Source organism: Durio zibethinus, chromosome 22 (assembly GCF_047325235.1).
Source record: "Durio zibethinus cultivar Kanyao isolate XHJ-2024 chromosome 22, ASM4732523v1, whole genome shotgun sequence".
Lineage (NCBI taxonomy): Eukaryota > Viridiplantae > Streptophyta > Magnoliopsida > Malvales > Malvaceae > Durio > Durio zibethinus.
The window spans coordinates 6,971,022-6,987,365 of record NC_143183.1 but is presented as its reverse complement, the minus strand read 5'-3'; the positions used below and the strand labels follow the sequence as shown (position 1 = coordinate 6,987,365).

The 16,344-nt window shown below is 32.0% G+C and overlaps 2 protein-coding genes across 5 annotated transcripts; one reads left to right on the top strand and one right to left on the bottom strand.

Moving 5' to 3' along the window:
* The first annotated feature begins 3,220 nt into the window (after window positions 1–3,220).
* On the top strand, window positions 3,221–7,365 carry LOC111307895 (3-ketoacyl-CoA thiolase 2, peroxisomal). Its single transcript, XM_022906209.2, has 14 exons — window positions 3,221–3,550; window positions 3,829–3,905; window positions 4,046–4,130; window positions 4,216–4,342; window positions 4,436–4,534; window positions 4,626–4,693; window positions 4,813–4,920; window positions 5,059–5,136; window positions 5,242–5,374; window positions 5,463–5,559; window positions 6,312–6,435; window positions 6,526–6,634; window positions 6,922–7,005; window positions 7,094–7,365. Exons 1-14 carry the CDS (start codon window positions 3,449–3,451, stop codon window positions 7,201–7,203), a joined length of 1,401 nt encoding a protein of 466 aa, XP_022761944.2. The 5' UTR covers window positions 3,221–3,448; the 3' UTR covers window positions 7,204–7,365.
* Window positions 7,366–7,719: 354 nt separating this feature from the next.
* Window positions 7,720–15,654, bottom strand: LOC111307894 (uncharacterized). Of its 4 annotated transcripts, XM_089751378.1 has the most exons (11): window positions 15,505–15,654; window positions 14,231–14,473; window positions 13,467–14,144; window positions 12,528–13,179; window positions 12,344–12,430; window positions 10,192–10,377; window positions 10,006–10,103; window positions 8,843–8,942; window positions 8,602–8,700; window positions 8,346–8,479; window positions 7,720–8,142 (listed from the first exon to the last, which is right to left on the bottom strand). In XM_089751378.1, the coding sequence occupies exons 2-10, from the start codon at window positions 14,272–14,274 to the stop codon at window positions 8,417–8,419; spliced, it is 2,007 nt and encodes a 668-aa protein (XP_089607504.1). In that variant the 5' UTR covers window positions 14,275–14,473; window positions 15,505–15,654; the 3' UTR covers window positions 7,720–8,142; window positions 8,346–8,416. The 4 variants fall into 4 exon arrangements, with proteins under 4 accessions (XP_089607504.1, XP_022761940.2, XP_022761941.2 ...); XM_022906205.2 differs by having other exon boundaries at window positions 13,467–14,473; XM_022906206.2 differs by having other exon boundaries at window positions 12,552–13,179; window positions 13,467–14,473.
* Window positions 15,655–16,344: the final 690 nt, after the last annotated feature.

Below are 16,344 nucleotides of genomic sequence, written 5' to 3'. Positions count from 1 at the left end.
ATACCCTTTTAACTCTCTTCTTTATTCTCTCACTTGTAATCCAAATTCAATTCAAACTAAACTCTAAAATTATCAAACCAATTCCTAAATCACAAATTATTTTAGTATTTCATTGATTATAGATAAGATTTCAACATGTTTGTTGATTAATTTGGTTTAAATTTATACAAAAATAATTTAAAGTTTACGATAATATTTCATCAAATTCAAACTTCTCAAAACTAGATTTTCAAGTACCATTTAAAACTTTAGAAAATTGATTTCCAAGAGCTTTAAAAAGGCTCTCAAAAATTCATATCCAAAAGCTTTAAAATTGGAATGTAAAAAAAGTAAAATTATAATTTATTAAAGGATAAAATTGATATTTTATATATGAATATTTTTGAAAAAAAATGTTTGTGTAAAAATAATTTTTTATGATGTACTTAGAAACCCCCAAAATTTGCAAACAAGATCCTATAATGAGGCATAGAGAGTTTAAAAGTTAATTATTTATACTTAAATGTTGAAAAATAAAAATAAAAATTGATTCTTGAAAAAATATATAATTTGCATCTTAAATTATTAAGTTATATATCATATTAATCCAAATATATATAATTATATAATTCTTTAAAAATATATAAATTTGCATCATATAAATGGTAATGTTTATTTAAACAAATTCAACTAGTGATATTAAATTTAAATAAATTTAAATATTATAAATATTAAATAGATTCAAATATGAATATTAAAAAAAAAAAAGATATCCACTCTATTACCATTCCTAATGTTTACTTCAAATATGATTAGTCTAACAAGAAAACGAGGAGGTTTCGACTTAGCATTGGTAGAAATTGACGGAAGCCTAGCCATAGGGGAAATCAACAAAGCTAATGAATCGTGTTGAGAGCGAGTTGGAATAATGCTGAGGGAGTGTTTGGTTCGCATAATTTTAGATTTTAGGCGGAAAATGAATCTTTGGGTAAATGTGGATTTCTCGCCATAGGTAATTCTCATGTTATGAGAATGTTTGATTTCTATCTCTGATTCGAGAGAAAGTTAGATTACATAATAAATGCCTTTTACTATAATGATATTTATTGCATGTGAATAATATATGACTTACATTTCAAATGTCAATTATGTAATTAAAATTAAATCTGTGACAATCATTAAATAAAAATAAAAAAATTTTTATTTTTATAATGTTAAAAATGAGGTGATTTATTATGAAAATATATAATAAAATCAAAAACTACATTTTTTTTAAACCTAATTGCAATCTTTAGCCAAAATGTAAAGTCAAATATAAAATCAAAGACTAAGTAAAGATTACATTTTTTTTATATATAAACACAATGTTTGTAATAAACATTACATTTTTTTTAAAATAAATACAATTTTTAAATACAATCAAGCATTACGTTTCTTTACTTAATAATTGTGTTTAATTAAAGACAACGTTTTTATTTGAAGAAACGTATTCTTTGACTTTAATCAAAGATTACGTTTATACATATATAAATATAATCTTTAATTAAAAATGATATTTTCTCATTTAAAAACGTAATTTTTGTATAAAAAAATTATATAAATACTATATTTATTAAAATATAAATACAGTCATTTGCAAAACTCAAAGTCAATGTTAGGCTTCTTCGCATTTATTCTGCAACTCTTTTCAAAGTCCTTAGAAAGTATGACAAAACTCAAAAGTCATAAACACTACGTTTATAATAAAGGCATGCAAGAGAAAAAAAAAAAAAAAAAAAAAAAACAAACAAACAATGATGACATAGGCATTGATGCATTGCCCATAAAATTACTAAAGTCACAAACACTACGTTTATAAAAGAGGCATGCCTAATGATGAGTGAAAAATAAAAAAAAACAATGATAACAAAGGCATCGATTGGCCTACTTGCCTGGAAAACAAGCCTCATTTGGTCTTTTAAGGACAAGTTTCTAAAATTAGAAATGTAGTTATTACTATTAAAGATCACGTTTTTATGTAAAAAAATATAATTAAAATATTTAATCAAAAGTAATTTTATCATGTTATTTTTATTTATTATTAATCACATTTTGAAAAAAAAAAAAACGTAATCTTTGATAAATTATCAACTAAATTTTAAAATTAAAAAACATAATCTTTATTAACAAATATTACATTTTTAAGTATAATAAATATTATTTTATAATATTATACAATTATTATATTTTTTATATAAGAACATCATTGATAAAAAAATATCTATTTTATTTTATTATTATTTTACTTGATCTATAATGCTTTATATATAAAATACGTAATGCTTTTTAAAATAAAAAAATATAAAATATAAAATTATAATTATCTATTATCTATTATATTTGTTCTTTTAAAATTATTATTTTTAATATATATAATATATTATATGTCTATTCGTGTGATTAAAATTACACTTTTGTCCAATTGTGTAATAATAAATGCTCATTTTCATATCAAAATGAATTTTTATTTATCATCCAATTACATTGATTTTCAAGATAAAATAAATTTAAAAAATTTGTTATTAAAATCAAATATGAGATAAAATTAATTTTTTTAGAATCTTAAAAAATCATAAAAAAATAAATTTTTGATTTTAAGATATTTGAACATTATTAAAAATCTTAAAATATCTCCAATCATATAACGTGAATTAAACATAAAAATTAAATTCTAAAAAAATAAGATTCTAAAAAGTAATCTTTTTTTTTTTCAAACCAAAGGTCTGCTGAACGTTACAAAAGTAGCTTTCAAGTATAAAGTTTGTCATTTCGACCATGTTAATAGGCTGCCAAATTCTTTATCCCATAACATAGCAAAAGTAGTTTGTGATGTCAGGCACAAGATTGTTCGGGATTATCTACCTGAAAACTATCGGCAATAACGACATTATTGTAGCTTAATGAAAGTATTTTCTTATAAAAAAAACAATTAATTTCAACTGATAAATAAACAAATAAATTTTTAAATATTTTATTAATTAATCGATTTATAATTTAAACAATTATATTAAAAATTTTTAAAATTTAAGTTTGACCTTAACCATTTCCAAAAAGTTTTTTCTAACGTTAACTAAAAAAAAAAAACTATCTTTTTTTTTTTTGTTCTTAAAAACGGTAGAACTCTATAACAAAGGGAGATGCTGAAGTCGAACTTCAATCTTGACGTTTCTTAAAGTTTTTTTTATTATTAGGTCAAAAAGCTGAAGACAAATACTATCTTTTTTCTCTCGCTACTTCTCCCATGTAAATATCTGACTTTTACATTTGTGTCGTCTTTTTTTTTCTATATCCTGTAGAAACCAAACTTACCGAGAGGAAAAGAAAATCCCATCCCAATATTTCATATTTCTTTCTCGGACGCCAAACAGAAACATACACTCTCTCTATTTAATCTTAATTTTTTTTCTTTTCTTTTTTGAGACTGAAAACAATGGAGAAAGCTATCAATCGCCAGAAAATTTTGCTCCAGCACCTCAATCCTGCACTCTCTTCTTCTTATTCGTCCGAGAAAAATTACAACTCTTCCCTCTCTGTAAATCTTCATTTTACTATTCTCAACTAAATCTATTAACTTTGATTCTTTGGATCTTTTTCTTTTCTGTTCTTTGAATCTCAAATTCGAATTTTTATAATTTTATTTGCTATAAATGCTATCTAGACAAAAAAAAAAAAAAAAAGGAATAACATTTGATCCAGTTTAAGAATTGCTTAAATATTTTTATTTAGGACTTTAATTTTGATTATTCATTATTTTCTGTCAAAAGATTCCTTTTATTCTAACGAATTAAAAATTTGATAAAAATCCCTCAGGCATCGGCTTGTTTAGCTGGAGATAGCGCTGCTTATCAGAGAACTAATGTATTTGGAGATGATGTGGTGATAGTAGCGTAAGTAACTCTCTTAAATTGGTTAATTAATAATTTTTACATTTTTTTGTCTGATAATTAAGATTATTTGGAAAATTTTCAACTAAAGAAAAGATTATTTGGAATTTCTGGTTTTGATTATGGAATTCTTAATTCTACAGAGCATATAGGACTGCCCTTTGCAAATCAAATCGAGGCGGTTTCAAGGATACTTATCCCGATGATTTGCTTGCTCCTGTTTTAAGGGTTTGTCTTAATCTATATTTTGGTTTCATTTTTATCTTATTTTTTGGTTTTTTTTTTTATTTTGTTGTGGTTATGTCGGGTTTAGGCATTGATAGAGAAAACCAATTTGAATCCAAGTGAAGTTGGGGATATTGTTGTGGGAACGGTCTTGGCACCGGCATCTCAACGAGCGAGTGAATGTAGGATGGCTGCATTCTATGCTGGCTTCCCTGGTATTCATATTTACCTTTGATTGTGTGTTTTGATGGATTTTTATTTTGTTATTGTTTTGTTGGTTGACTGAAGCAAATTTTGTGGTGATACAGAAGCTGTGCCCATTAGAACTGTGAACAGGCAATGCTCATCTGGGCTTCAGGCAGTTGCTGATGTGGCCGCTGCAATAAAGGCAGGGTTTTATGACATTGGTAAGAGGAAGCCTGTGTTTATGATGATATTTTGTTATATCTCTATAGAATGCAGCATTTCTATTTTTAGTAATAACTACTTTTATTGTAGGGATTGGGGCTGGGTTGGAATCAATGACCACTAACCCAATGGCTTGGGAAGGATCAGTTAACCCTAGGGTCCTCTATCTCTCTCTCTCTCTCTCTCTTTCTTTATGTGTGCTTTCGGTTGTTTATCATTCTGCCTATAGCCAAACAATATTTTTAGCCCTGACATGATCTTTTGTTGATTTTGGCAGGTCAAGCAAATGGAGCAAGCTCAGAATTGTCTCCTTCCTATGGGTGTTACATCAGAGAATGTTGCTCATCGCTTTGGTGTGACAAGGCAGGAACAGGATCAGGCAGCAGTAAGTTGAATGATTCTCGTGCAGTATGGTGTTGCAAACAATTTCTTCCTCTCTCTCTCTTTCTCTCTCTCTCTCTCTCTCTCTCTCTCTCTATATATATATATATATATATTGATTTTCTTAAATTCTGGTTGTCAGGTTGGATCTCACAGGAAAGCAGCTGCTGCTACAGCTTCTGGTAAATTTAAAGATGAAATAATCCCTGTGGCCACCAAGGTAGCTACTGTTTCTTTTCATCTTATAATCTATGTTTGATATACTTTCACAGAATGCTTTGTGCCAATATATTCATGTTTGGATTGTAATATTTAATATTTGAAGATTGTTGATCCAAAGACTGGTGATGAGAAACCTGTCACAATCTCTGTTGATGATGGAATCCGACCTAACACTTCATTGTCAGATCTAGCAAAATTGAAGCCTGTGTTCAAGAAAGATGGGAGCACCACCGCTGGTATTGGATAATGCACCGTATACTTTCTGGAAGACTATACTGCTCTGTTGGTTTCAGCGTATTTATTTGTATGCTGTTTGTATTGTAGGAAATTCTAGTCAAGTGACTGACGGCGCTGGGGCTGCTCTGCTCATGAAAAGAAGTGTTGCCATGCGCAAAGGGCTACCGATTCTCGGTGTATTCAGGTGTGGAATGTCTGGTTTCATATCCTTCTGTTATATCCGGTAAAATGAAACTGTTAGCAGTAACCCAATACTCTCTGCTCTGTTACATCTGTTGTCTTATGGGTTTACTGTTGGCAGTAACCTCATGACGTTTATGTACCTTATATGAACCCAATACTCTCTGCTCTGTTACATCTGTTGTCTTATGGGTTTTCTAAGTGTACTAGAAATTTCTTGTCATTTTGACTATCAGTTGTGAGGGCTGTATTCTAATCTTTAATTTTCTTATTTTATGTGGTTTCTAAAGAGCATCTGACCATCTACTTTCACACTTATCAGTTTTTTTTTTTTTTTTATTTTGTCTTTAGTTATCTATATGAAATTGTTCAATTTCTATTTCTTTATCAGTAAACTCATTGTATTAAACTCCCTCATTAGTCAAGCATGCATGATTGGGTTTCAAATACAGTGATAGCTTGCAGCAGTTATGTTCTTTTTAAGTTTTGTATTAAACTGCTTCATTAGTCAAGCATGCATGATTGGGTCTCAAAATACAGTGATAGCGTGCAGCAGTTGTTTGTTTTAAGTTTAGGTCATGTCCATTTTGCATTCCACATATCCTAGGAGATTTTTCTTTTTCCTGCTTGTATTTTATTTCGAAGGAGCATCAACTCAGTTTAATAGGAAACAAAGTCCAGACCCTCTCTTTCTTTAAACTAATGAGAATCATTAAATTTTCTATTAATTTAACGAAGTGCTTGTTGATCTTCCAGGACTTTTGCTGCAGTTGGTGTGGATCCTGCCATCATGGGTGTTGGCCCAGCTGTGGCAATTCCGGCAGCAGTTAAAGCTGCTGGTCTGGAACTTGATGATGTTGATCTTTTTGAGATAAATGAGGTACAAGGTAGTTTATGGTTTAGCTTTGACTTTTTTTAGTTAAAGAGAATTATAATACATAAAGGTCTCTAATATCTTCCTCTGTTGCAGGCATTTGCATCCCAGTTTGTATATTGCCGTAAGAAGTTGGAACTTGACCCGCAAAAGATTAATGTTAATGGAGGTGCAATGGCAATTGGACATCCATTGGGTGCAACAGGTATTTCTAACACATAGTTTGCATAATTTTGTTGTTTATATTTGTAATTATTGGAATTATCTATGCTCAAAATGGTTACTTGTTGATGCTCTACTCATACAACTACATCCATGTGAATCTGAGAATGTGTTAAGCCTAAAATGGCACATGTAACTATAATGCAAGAAATTGTAGGTTCTCCTTATAATATAATGTCTTGTGTATGCATTATCATTAGAATTAAAGCATTATAAGGATGCGACACTGTTCACCACATGTTAATGTGCACACTTTTGTGCTTGTTGAAGGTGCTCGCTGTGTTGCTACGCTTCTGCACGAAATGAAGCGGCGTGGCAAAGACTGCCGCTTTGGAGTGATTTCAATGTGCATAGGTACTCTTTCTTTATCTCTCTTTCCCCCCTCCCTTCTGTTGTATACTAGCCAGAGTTGATGACCTCAGATTTCACTGCTGAAATGCAGGCACAGGGATGGGGGCAGCAGCTGTTTTCGAAAGGGGTGATTGTACCGATGAGCTTTGCAATGCCCGGATAGTCGAAACCAATAACCTCTTATCCAAGGATGCCCGATAAAATTCCTTTTCTTAGCTGCTATGATTTCTTGTCAAATTGTTCTAAAACTGGGCTGGACATTTTAATAAAGCAACGTAATAAGTTAGTTGGTGTTTTGGACAGAAACCTGAAAGAGAGTTCAGGCTGTATCTTTGACATTATCATAAAATTAATTCTCAGCTATATCTCGTATACATGTTAATAGTTAAATATCTCTTTCTTTAGCCCCACAACGAGGTAGATTCCGTTCCGTCATAACAACTACTATACGCATACATACATATATATATATATATATATATATATATATATATATATATATATATAAAAGAAGTTGATGTTCTGAATTTATTCGAAGTCGGCCTACAAATTTTGACCGTATCGAATTGATTTGTTTTGACACGGCCAATTTTGTCGTATTAACAACCATTGTCAATTCATCAAGCTTCGCAAATACCTTGAGAAAATTACCATTCTACCTCTGAGAAAAGAAACTTATAATTATAAAAAGCAATTGGACAGGCACGTAGAAAGGAATTGTTTCAAGGGGAGACGGTGACGGGATAAGTGTGGTTTATTCTGAATTCAAATAGTCTGAATTTAAAAAAACAAAAAAAGCAAAAAAACGAAAAAGTGAAGCAACACGAACGATTCAATCGCAAACGGCTGTCGTTACACCTATGATAGGGGAAGAATGGTGAAAATTAATTAGGCTGGACTGTTCACCATTTTCCAACAATACCAACTGCTTTCAACAAAATAACAGGATCGTTCATATGCTGAATTCCAAGCCCTTACTTTCTAGAAAGTAATTCTTCCCCATAGCTTACACTGACAAGATTTAACATTTTAAAGAATTGTCTGCTCTACACGTGACAAGGAGGGACTTTATTCTCTCATCAAGCTTTCAGATCCATTCCCCTCGTTGTGTGATAGCGCTTGGTTCATTATATGTCAAATCTGCAGGCAAAGGCAAAAGATAACATCCAAAGAAAAATTTCAGTTTATGAATTATGCCAACAAATCATCTTTTGCTGGACCCTGAAAACAGAGGCGATTTTTTCAGAATTCAAATGAAGTTGAGAAGGGTGGAGTAACACCAGAAGCCTGCATGTTTCTGTAACAAAAATTGTCACGGGAGTCAATTAGAAAGAAATACATACCTATTCCTGATAATGTTTGCTTAAGTCATTTTACTATCATGCGTAATGACTAATGCACCGAACACTTCCATTCAAGTTATAGATGACTTGCAAACTGGGCATGACGTCTTGCGGCTGAGCCATGGATCAATACACTGCCACATAAAGGGAATGAAGAAAAAAAATTAAATAATTGTTAACTTGCTCTGGTACCCAACTTGAAATCAATCCCTGAAAAGGGAAAACAAAGTGGCATTGCCAAGATAAAAAGCATTACATCCTTGTGAAATTTATGTAGACAAGGAAGACGGCAAATGGTCTCTCCAATAGCAGGGGTTTCAAGACATATAGCACAAGGTTCTTCAAAATTATTGGTCTGCATTAATAAAGAAATCGAAAACAATAATTAACAAATTATATCTGGATAGCTAAACATAAGCAGTGGACAGCCTATTTGCACGCACATGGATGAGGAAAGCAAAAAGTAAACACCTATCTTTATGGTCCGAGACATATACCTGTACTTTGGACAGTGGTAAACTGTTAATCTGAGTAATAGATGCACCACCATGATGATGATTGTTATCATCAAGGGCCAACAGCATTTCATAATCGTTTCTGCAAGAAAATGAAAAGGAGACAAGATATAATGTCTTTAAGTAACAGTTGTAAATAGAATATTAAGCAACATAGAAATACAACATAACAGAAGAAAAAAGGATAAATTACATGTTGTAGAAAGATCATTAGTTATTATCTACCTATAGTGGATACTCCTACCAACACAAAATGACATGCTATTCTACAAAATTTCAACGTCTTAATTTTCCTTCAACCAAACTGCAATATGGTAACTACTGGTTGACCCAAAATTGGGTGGTCTATCCATGACCAGAAAGAAGCTTGGATGAAACATTGGAACCTAACAAATGTTTAAATGTCCACAAAACTGATTAAAAAGGAGAAATTGGGTATGTTAAAATCAACTTATAGAGAGAACTGTGAACCATTTTGGGATGCTATTACTTCACCAGTTTGTAAAGTATTTTTGGTTTGCTAATTACCACAATTTATATGCATCAACCCACAATCAACTTATAGTTGTTCACTATCAGTGTAATGTTTGCAACCTCTAAATAGTTACAAGACTTCAAACTCAATAATCTTTTCTTCTTTTTTTTTGGCCAATTAAAACCATATAATCAAAAACCACTCTAAGTGGGCAATTATTTCCATATTGCAATAGATGTGTTCAACCAAAACAGGATGGTGTCCAACTATTTTGTATTATACATGAAACGTGGTTTCTAATAAACCTATTTTACACCAATACAATAGCCACGCTGTTTATTTTCCATCTTGTAGGATACCATGTGGAAGCAATATGGCTATGTTTAAAATTGCATGTATGTGTACCAAAAAACTAATAGGCCAGAGTGTGCTATTTTCCAGGGCTGATCTTACCAATGCTGGATCCATACCTGGATACACACCTAACATTTCAGCAAAAAGTGGCAACCCATAAGAATGCATTTGCATCTCACAGCCCAAGACACTTACGATTGCAAAAAAAAATGGCACCAGCCTCTAAATAAATTGTCTACCAAATTGCATGATACAATCATCTAATATGGTCAACAAAAATCCAGTTTTAATAGAAACAATTATTGAAAAATCTTACTCATTAAATTCACGTTGAACTTGGAAGATGTGACTGGCCATTCCCATGTCGTCAGCATCTCCAATTGCAGCCTCCATGGCTTCCAATATATCAAGTCTCTGTATCAGAAAGCAATAAATCAGTTATTGTTGAAAGTAAGAAATACAAGATGGGAATACAAGATGGGAACAAAAGCGGGAAAATTACCATATCCAGAGGAAACTGAAAATTCCTAGTCCTAGATGGTGTTATTCGAGGTTGATTCAAAACTCCACTCCTTGACCGTGATACTCTAGCAGAAGTAGAGAAATGAGCCTGTACTCCTCTCCTATTCGAAGAATTCTGAAAAGTCTGTGATGAAGGCTGAACACGAGACCGCCTTGTTGAGCCTCTCTGCATCAAAGGCAAAGAATAATATTACAGGAGGAACTTATATAAATACAAAAGCAAAGCATCAATTTCATATAGCTTAAGAGAGAATGAATACCATCTAAAGAATATAAAACAAAAATGGCCCAGAAAGGATTAATAAAAACATTTCTTTTATACTAGAAAATATAACAACCTTTATTGAATACTCGTATACATCAAGATACTAGTGTCTGATAAATACAAATATGCAATTCTACAAAAAAAAAAAAAAAATCTTTCCAGTCAATTCAAATAGCATGCATGAAATATAGTATCCCTTCTCTTCAGTCAGCAAGATTAGCCCCAATCAAACAGTATAATAAGTTAAGGTCATTGACCCTACAGCAACAAAAAGAGAGTATTCGTAAAGTTGGACCTCTGCCTTCTTTAATAACAACCATAGCCACTAAAGCATCTAAATACTAATTCGGTTAGGATGGGTTCCTACCATTTTATGCAATCTCTTTCATATTCTTTCAAATAATATTATTTATTTAACATTAAATAGGGTTGCCATAGAGATGGACTACAAACAAAAAAGGGATATTGGGGTAAAAGAAAGTTAAAAACTTCTTGAAATTACATCAACAACATACACAGCATCAATGTCACTTATGATATTAAAAAAATAAATACTTTACATAATTAATCAGAAAAGAGAGACAGAGAGAGAGAGAGAACCTCTCAATTGGGAGAAAAAAAAAAAAAAAAGAAGAAAGGAAACAGATAGAGAGGAGTGAGCACAAGAGCATCCTGTTAGCAATAAACATTAACTTTCCACGTTAAACATGAAATCAAGTGACAAACAGCCACTTAGAAACCAACCAAAATGATTGGCATACACCAGGTTGACTGTTTTGTTACTAGAACAGATAAGATAACAAGATTATTTATCAATGTGAAAAAGGCATTTTAATGATGCCAACAAGCACTTAAGTCTCAACATGCAAACAAATAATTTATGCCACACATCAAGATCAAATTATTTATTTATTTTAAGACAAACCCATGAATTAGAGAAGTTCAAGCAGTAAAAGAAGCCATGTGCAAACCAATAAAAGCATGCGTTCACCAGGTCACATGCACACAGCTGAAAATTTTTTGTCACTACCAATAGGTTTACAGCAATTGGTTACTTGAACGACCAAGATATAGAGAAGCATATTTCCTCTAGTGCTTGCTTCATTAATTCCTTCAATGTAGTAGTATCTCATCAAAGAGTCTTGACAAAGCTAATCACTTGGTCCAACTTTTTTGGGATATAGTATGCTGTATAAAAGCTAACTTGTCTCTATTTGCAGGATACAGAATATAACATTGAATATACTAAAACATTTTGGTATTTTTCTAAGAGGTGCTAAGACTAAAAGTAAGAATATAACACTGAATTTCAAAACTTTTTACGTCCAATGACCAGGCTAGACAATGGGGGTACCCTCCCCACTTCCCTCTGCCACTCATGAAGGCAGGATTTGATTCTAAGTCCTCGATACAACCAACTTTGCCACCTAAACTAGCTGGCACTAGAGTTTCAAGATAATCATGTTACATGTGTTCACAAGCTCAAACAAACAAGTTTAAATAAAGCTAAGGTCATTTACCAATCAAATTCAAAATTGACATTTAAGCCTTTTAATAATTATCACAATCAAACATGCAAAAACTACAAACCCTTTACTAACATCAAGGTTTGTGTATAACCCTGATCATTTACCATTCTGGGATCTAGGGACAAAATTACTGAATCCAAGTCTCTTCTACTTTTCACAGCAAAGGCTCGTGCGTCTTGTATGGCATGTTTCCACTAGTTTAAACACATATCTAGAAGCTATTTTAAACCTTTGATCATAAAAGATTTCATGATGCACACTCAATCTCATGCACTAAATGAAGGCTTTCAGGTTATCATCAACTCAAAAAATAAGTAAATAAATTTAAGCTTACTCACATGATCTGGCTCGTGGAGACTCTGAATAGCAGTAGGACGGAGTTCATCTTCCTCCAGCTGAAGTACCCATGCAATGTTTTCGTCAATCTGTTAAAAGGTTCACAAACATTTAAAGCTAATACATATAAATAAAAAAGTCACCATTAATGAAGGGACAAAAGCGTAAAATAATAACAGAATCAACCTGGCCATTGCTAAATATTGGGACCTCATGGTATAATTGTTCTTGGAGTTCACGGGCCAACATTTCATCTGCTTCAACTTGTCTTGCCCTAGCCTTTGAGTCCTCATCATTCACACAGCCCATATGATTGGCATTTGTGCTTCTCATTTCAGATGACTCGTCAAGATCCAAAACATCAAGCTGTTGCACAGTACAAATTCTGGATGACCTTGAACTAGATGATTCCCTAGATGAACCAAGAAACACAATGTCTGAGTCAATTGGAATGACCCTGGAACTTTCACCACTATTTCTTGAGGTTAATACATTTTTCATTTGCCTTTTAGGCAGCATGTTTCTTGCGTGAGAAGGTTCACTTATTTGGTTCAATCTTGAGAAGATCACAGGAGTTGTTTCGGTTGCATCATGATTTTTGGGAAAATCACATAGAATCCTGTTGTTTCCTCCACGAGCATTATCTCTCACAACTCTATTTTCATTTTGTTGATTCACTTGGCATCCAACATTATTAAATCTGTAGAAATGATGGCCAGCTGCATAATCTAAATTCTTTGAAGGGTTACGTGTGCTTCTCCAATCACCTTTTTCTTCAAAACATACATCTTTATTTGAATCATTAATACGAGTAGCTTCTCCATTATTACTCATAGGACTGCAGCAGGAAAACCACACGTTTTAGTCATATGGACCCTTCTAGTTAGAATTAACAGAAAAAATTTAATCCACCAAGATTCTCTTGACATTACTATAAATTTTAAGAAGATGCTACATTGTCCTTTTATCACACACTATTCAAAGCTTCTAGCAAAGATTGTACCCATCTCTTTGGAAAACATTTCAACACAAGAAATGAAACCTATAAACAGTTAAAAGAAAGCACCCAATAGACAAAGGTGAAAATAAACCTAGTTGGAGAAGAATGCTACTTAAAATTTTTACCTGCCAGATAAATTGATATCATGCTCCTTAGATGTGTGAGGATGTAGAGCTCCTTTTCCTTTACCATAATTATTATCTTCAGCAATTATCTCGCTAATGTCTATCATACAAGGACCATTGCTAACTACATTCCCAAAATCTTGTTCAGATTTAAAGCTGTTTTGGGATTGTTCATTTAATTGTTTAGCTATATTCTGGGGGGAGATGCAGCCATTTCGAACCAATCTTTTTTTCCAAACTGCTCTTGGTGAGACAACAGAATGGTGAGATGCAGGCAACTGTTTTTCCATCCCAAGTGGGGAACCATGAGAGAGACCCACTCCTTTTCCATGACCAATAACTGAACCTACAGTTCTAAATCCAATGTCATCTATTTTTTCCTTTCCCTTGGAGTTATTTCTGGATGTTGCAGAATTGCTTGAAGAGTTAAATAAGTAAGAACCACCATTTCTTGGTAGCTGAACTTCTTTTCTTCCTTCAGCTAAGCGATTTTTTGATCCACCTTGTGGAAATGCCATTTCAGGTATTTGGCTGTGCATGTTCTGTTTGGTCAAATCTAGAATAGCATGGTCTTCTCGGAATCCAGATGATTTAGAAGGCAACTTAGAGCAAGGAGCTTTCCCTTTATCCATGTATTGCTCTCCAACAGAATTCCTGCTTCTCTCCATTGTGGTTTTCCTAAATAAAGGAGCATTTTCTTGAGCATTCTCTAGTGGGGATAAGACAATGGTGTTTTTCTGTCGCTCAATTTCATCAACACTTACTGAAAGTTTTCGAGGGTGTATATAATGTTTTCTGTTGTGCCCATTTTCGCCAACCAGCCTGCCTCTGTCCCATAGCCTATCCAAAGATCCTTCACCTGCAGTATTAGAACCTCCTACATGACCAGCTACTGATAGCTTGCTTTCTTTGTCAACACAATCCCCTCCATTCATTCGTCGTGAAGATAACCTATCAGGAGTGTCAGGTATGTCCCCTACTGAATCAATGTCCATGTCCTCCATTTTCTGTATCAAATAAACCATACAAGTCAAGCAATGACTTCACATGAAGCCTCCATTATAAAAGTATTAATTTGCAAATAAAAATTCGCCTGTCCAAAGGCAGTTCAGCAACATTATACTCCAAATTAAAATGTTGCCACTGGAAAAGTCACCTTTTCATGATGATACTTTAAGTGCAATTTAACCCAGCAAATAAAATTAACTACTTAATTTCCTACATTACTCTTTAGACTTTTTTTTAAATGGTATTCAGTGCACACCAATACAAAAAGGGACAGAGAAAGTACGACATCAAAATTGCTCCTGCTGACGACATGCAACAACAATAAAAGACAAGGAAATGTAAATGATCACAAAGATTTTTACTTATAGAAGCGAAAATCACTCATTTTTATAACTTCAAATTTCACAAACTGGATCCTATTTAATATAAACTTTGAACACACCAAACATCCACACACCAAGCAAAGATGGAATCAAAGAAACAATGGTTGTTATAAAATGAATATAAAATAGAAAAAAAATTAATAAAAATATCAAACTTGCTAGGAAAAGATCACAACTAATAATTTAGCAACGAAAAGAGACAATTTTGATGTGTACCTAGCAAAATTATTACTATTACTATGATGCATAAAACCTTAGCAAATAAAAATTACTCAATTACTATATCCAAGCAATAATTATTCAAAACAGGCCTGATTATTAAAAAAAAAAAAAATTTTAAACTAAAATTTTTAAAATTAGTTAAATCTCCATCTCCACCAAATTCTAATTCTAATAAAATTAAATATTAATTCCTTTGAATTACCAGATATTAATAAATCAAAAGAGAATCAATATAGATACAGATAAAATAATCATACCAAAACTTAAAACCCCAAAAAAAAAAAAATTAACAGTATTGAGAGTGAATTTTTTAAAAATTACATATTCAAGAAATCAAATGAAACAATAGACGATCAGAAAAGGAAAAAGAGGATAAAATCAATGAATTTTTACATTTAAAAATAAAAAAAATTAAAATTCATTACCAAGTTTTATTTTTCCGCTTTTGGTGATGATTGGGATCGGAAAAAGCGACGAAAAATCGAAACGTAGTTGAATCGTTCAAATCCCTAAGAAGGCAACGGCATCAACCCTTCTCAGAGTCTCTTGTTTTTGCCCCTTGTTTTTGGTTGTCTAATCAATTTTTCAGGGTCGGCAATTTGGATAACACAGAGCGGGTCGGATCTAGGTTTGGAGCCCTATAACAGTCAAATGGGCCTTCTTTTTATCAGGCCCATTTGCAAGACCATTTGCTTAATTCAGGGCGGAGTAGCAGCTGGGCTAACTGGTCCAAGTTTCCTTTTAAGTAATATTTTCCCATTTTGAGTTGTAAAAAGTTTATTTGATTATCGCTATAAATTTAGAATTATTATTTACCATAATCATTTTTATTATATATATATATATTAATTTTCTTAATATATCTTAAAAAGATGTGTGACAACTTTGAATTTCTTTGGTGGAGTACAAGGGATAATTTTATTGGTATATTTATTATTTAATACAAATATTTATATCTATATTTATAATTAGAGGGGACTCACTTATTACTTGACTTTACACATTTATATTTTTTATATGATTTATATTTTGTTAATTTTATACTTTATTGATGTAAATTATTCACGGTTGTGGTGTTCTTCTCATGATTTTGGCTTCGAGTGAAAATCTATAATAAGCAAACAGTTGGTTTGCAAATTTTATAAAATCATGAAAGTGTTTTGTAAGTTTTATTAGCGGTTGAATATTTAATTATAAGAATTAGCATCCAAACAGAAGTTAATGTTAGAAGATGTAATTAAACAGTAACATGTATATATATTTTC

Coding starts and splice junctions, on each gene's coding strand:
- LOC111307895 (XM_022906209.2), top strand. CDS start 3,449: ATGGAGAAAGCTATCAATCGCCAGAAAATTTTGCTCCAGCACCTCAAT. Junction 3,906..4,045: donor GATGATGTGGTGATAGTAGC/GTAAGTAACTCT, acceptor TTAATTCTACAG/AGCATATAGGACTGCCCTTT. Junction 6,635..6,921: donor ACATCCATTGGGTGCAACAG/GTATTTCTAACA, acceptor TGCTTGTTGAAG/GTGCTCGCTGTGTTGCTACG.
- LOC111307894 (XM_022906205.2), bottom strand. CDS start 14,470: ATGGAGGACATGGACATTGATTCAGTAGGGGACATACCTGACACTCCT. Junction 8,701..8,842: donor TACCACTGTCCAAAGTACAG/GTATATGTCTCG, acceptor TTATTAATGCAG/ACCAATAATTTTGAAGAACC. Junction 8,480..8,601: donor TACATAAATTTCACAAGGAT/GTAATGCTTTTT, acceptor TTTATGTGGCAG/TGTATTGATCCATGGCTCAG.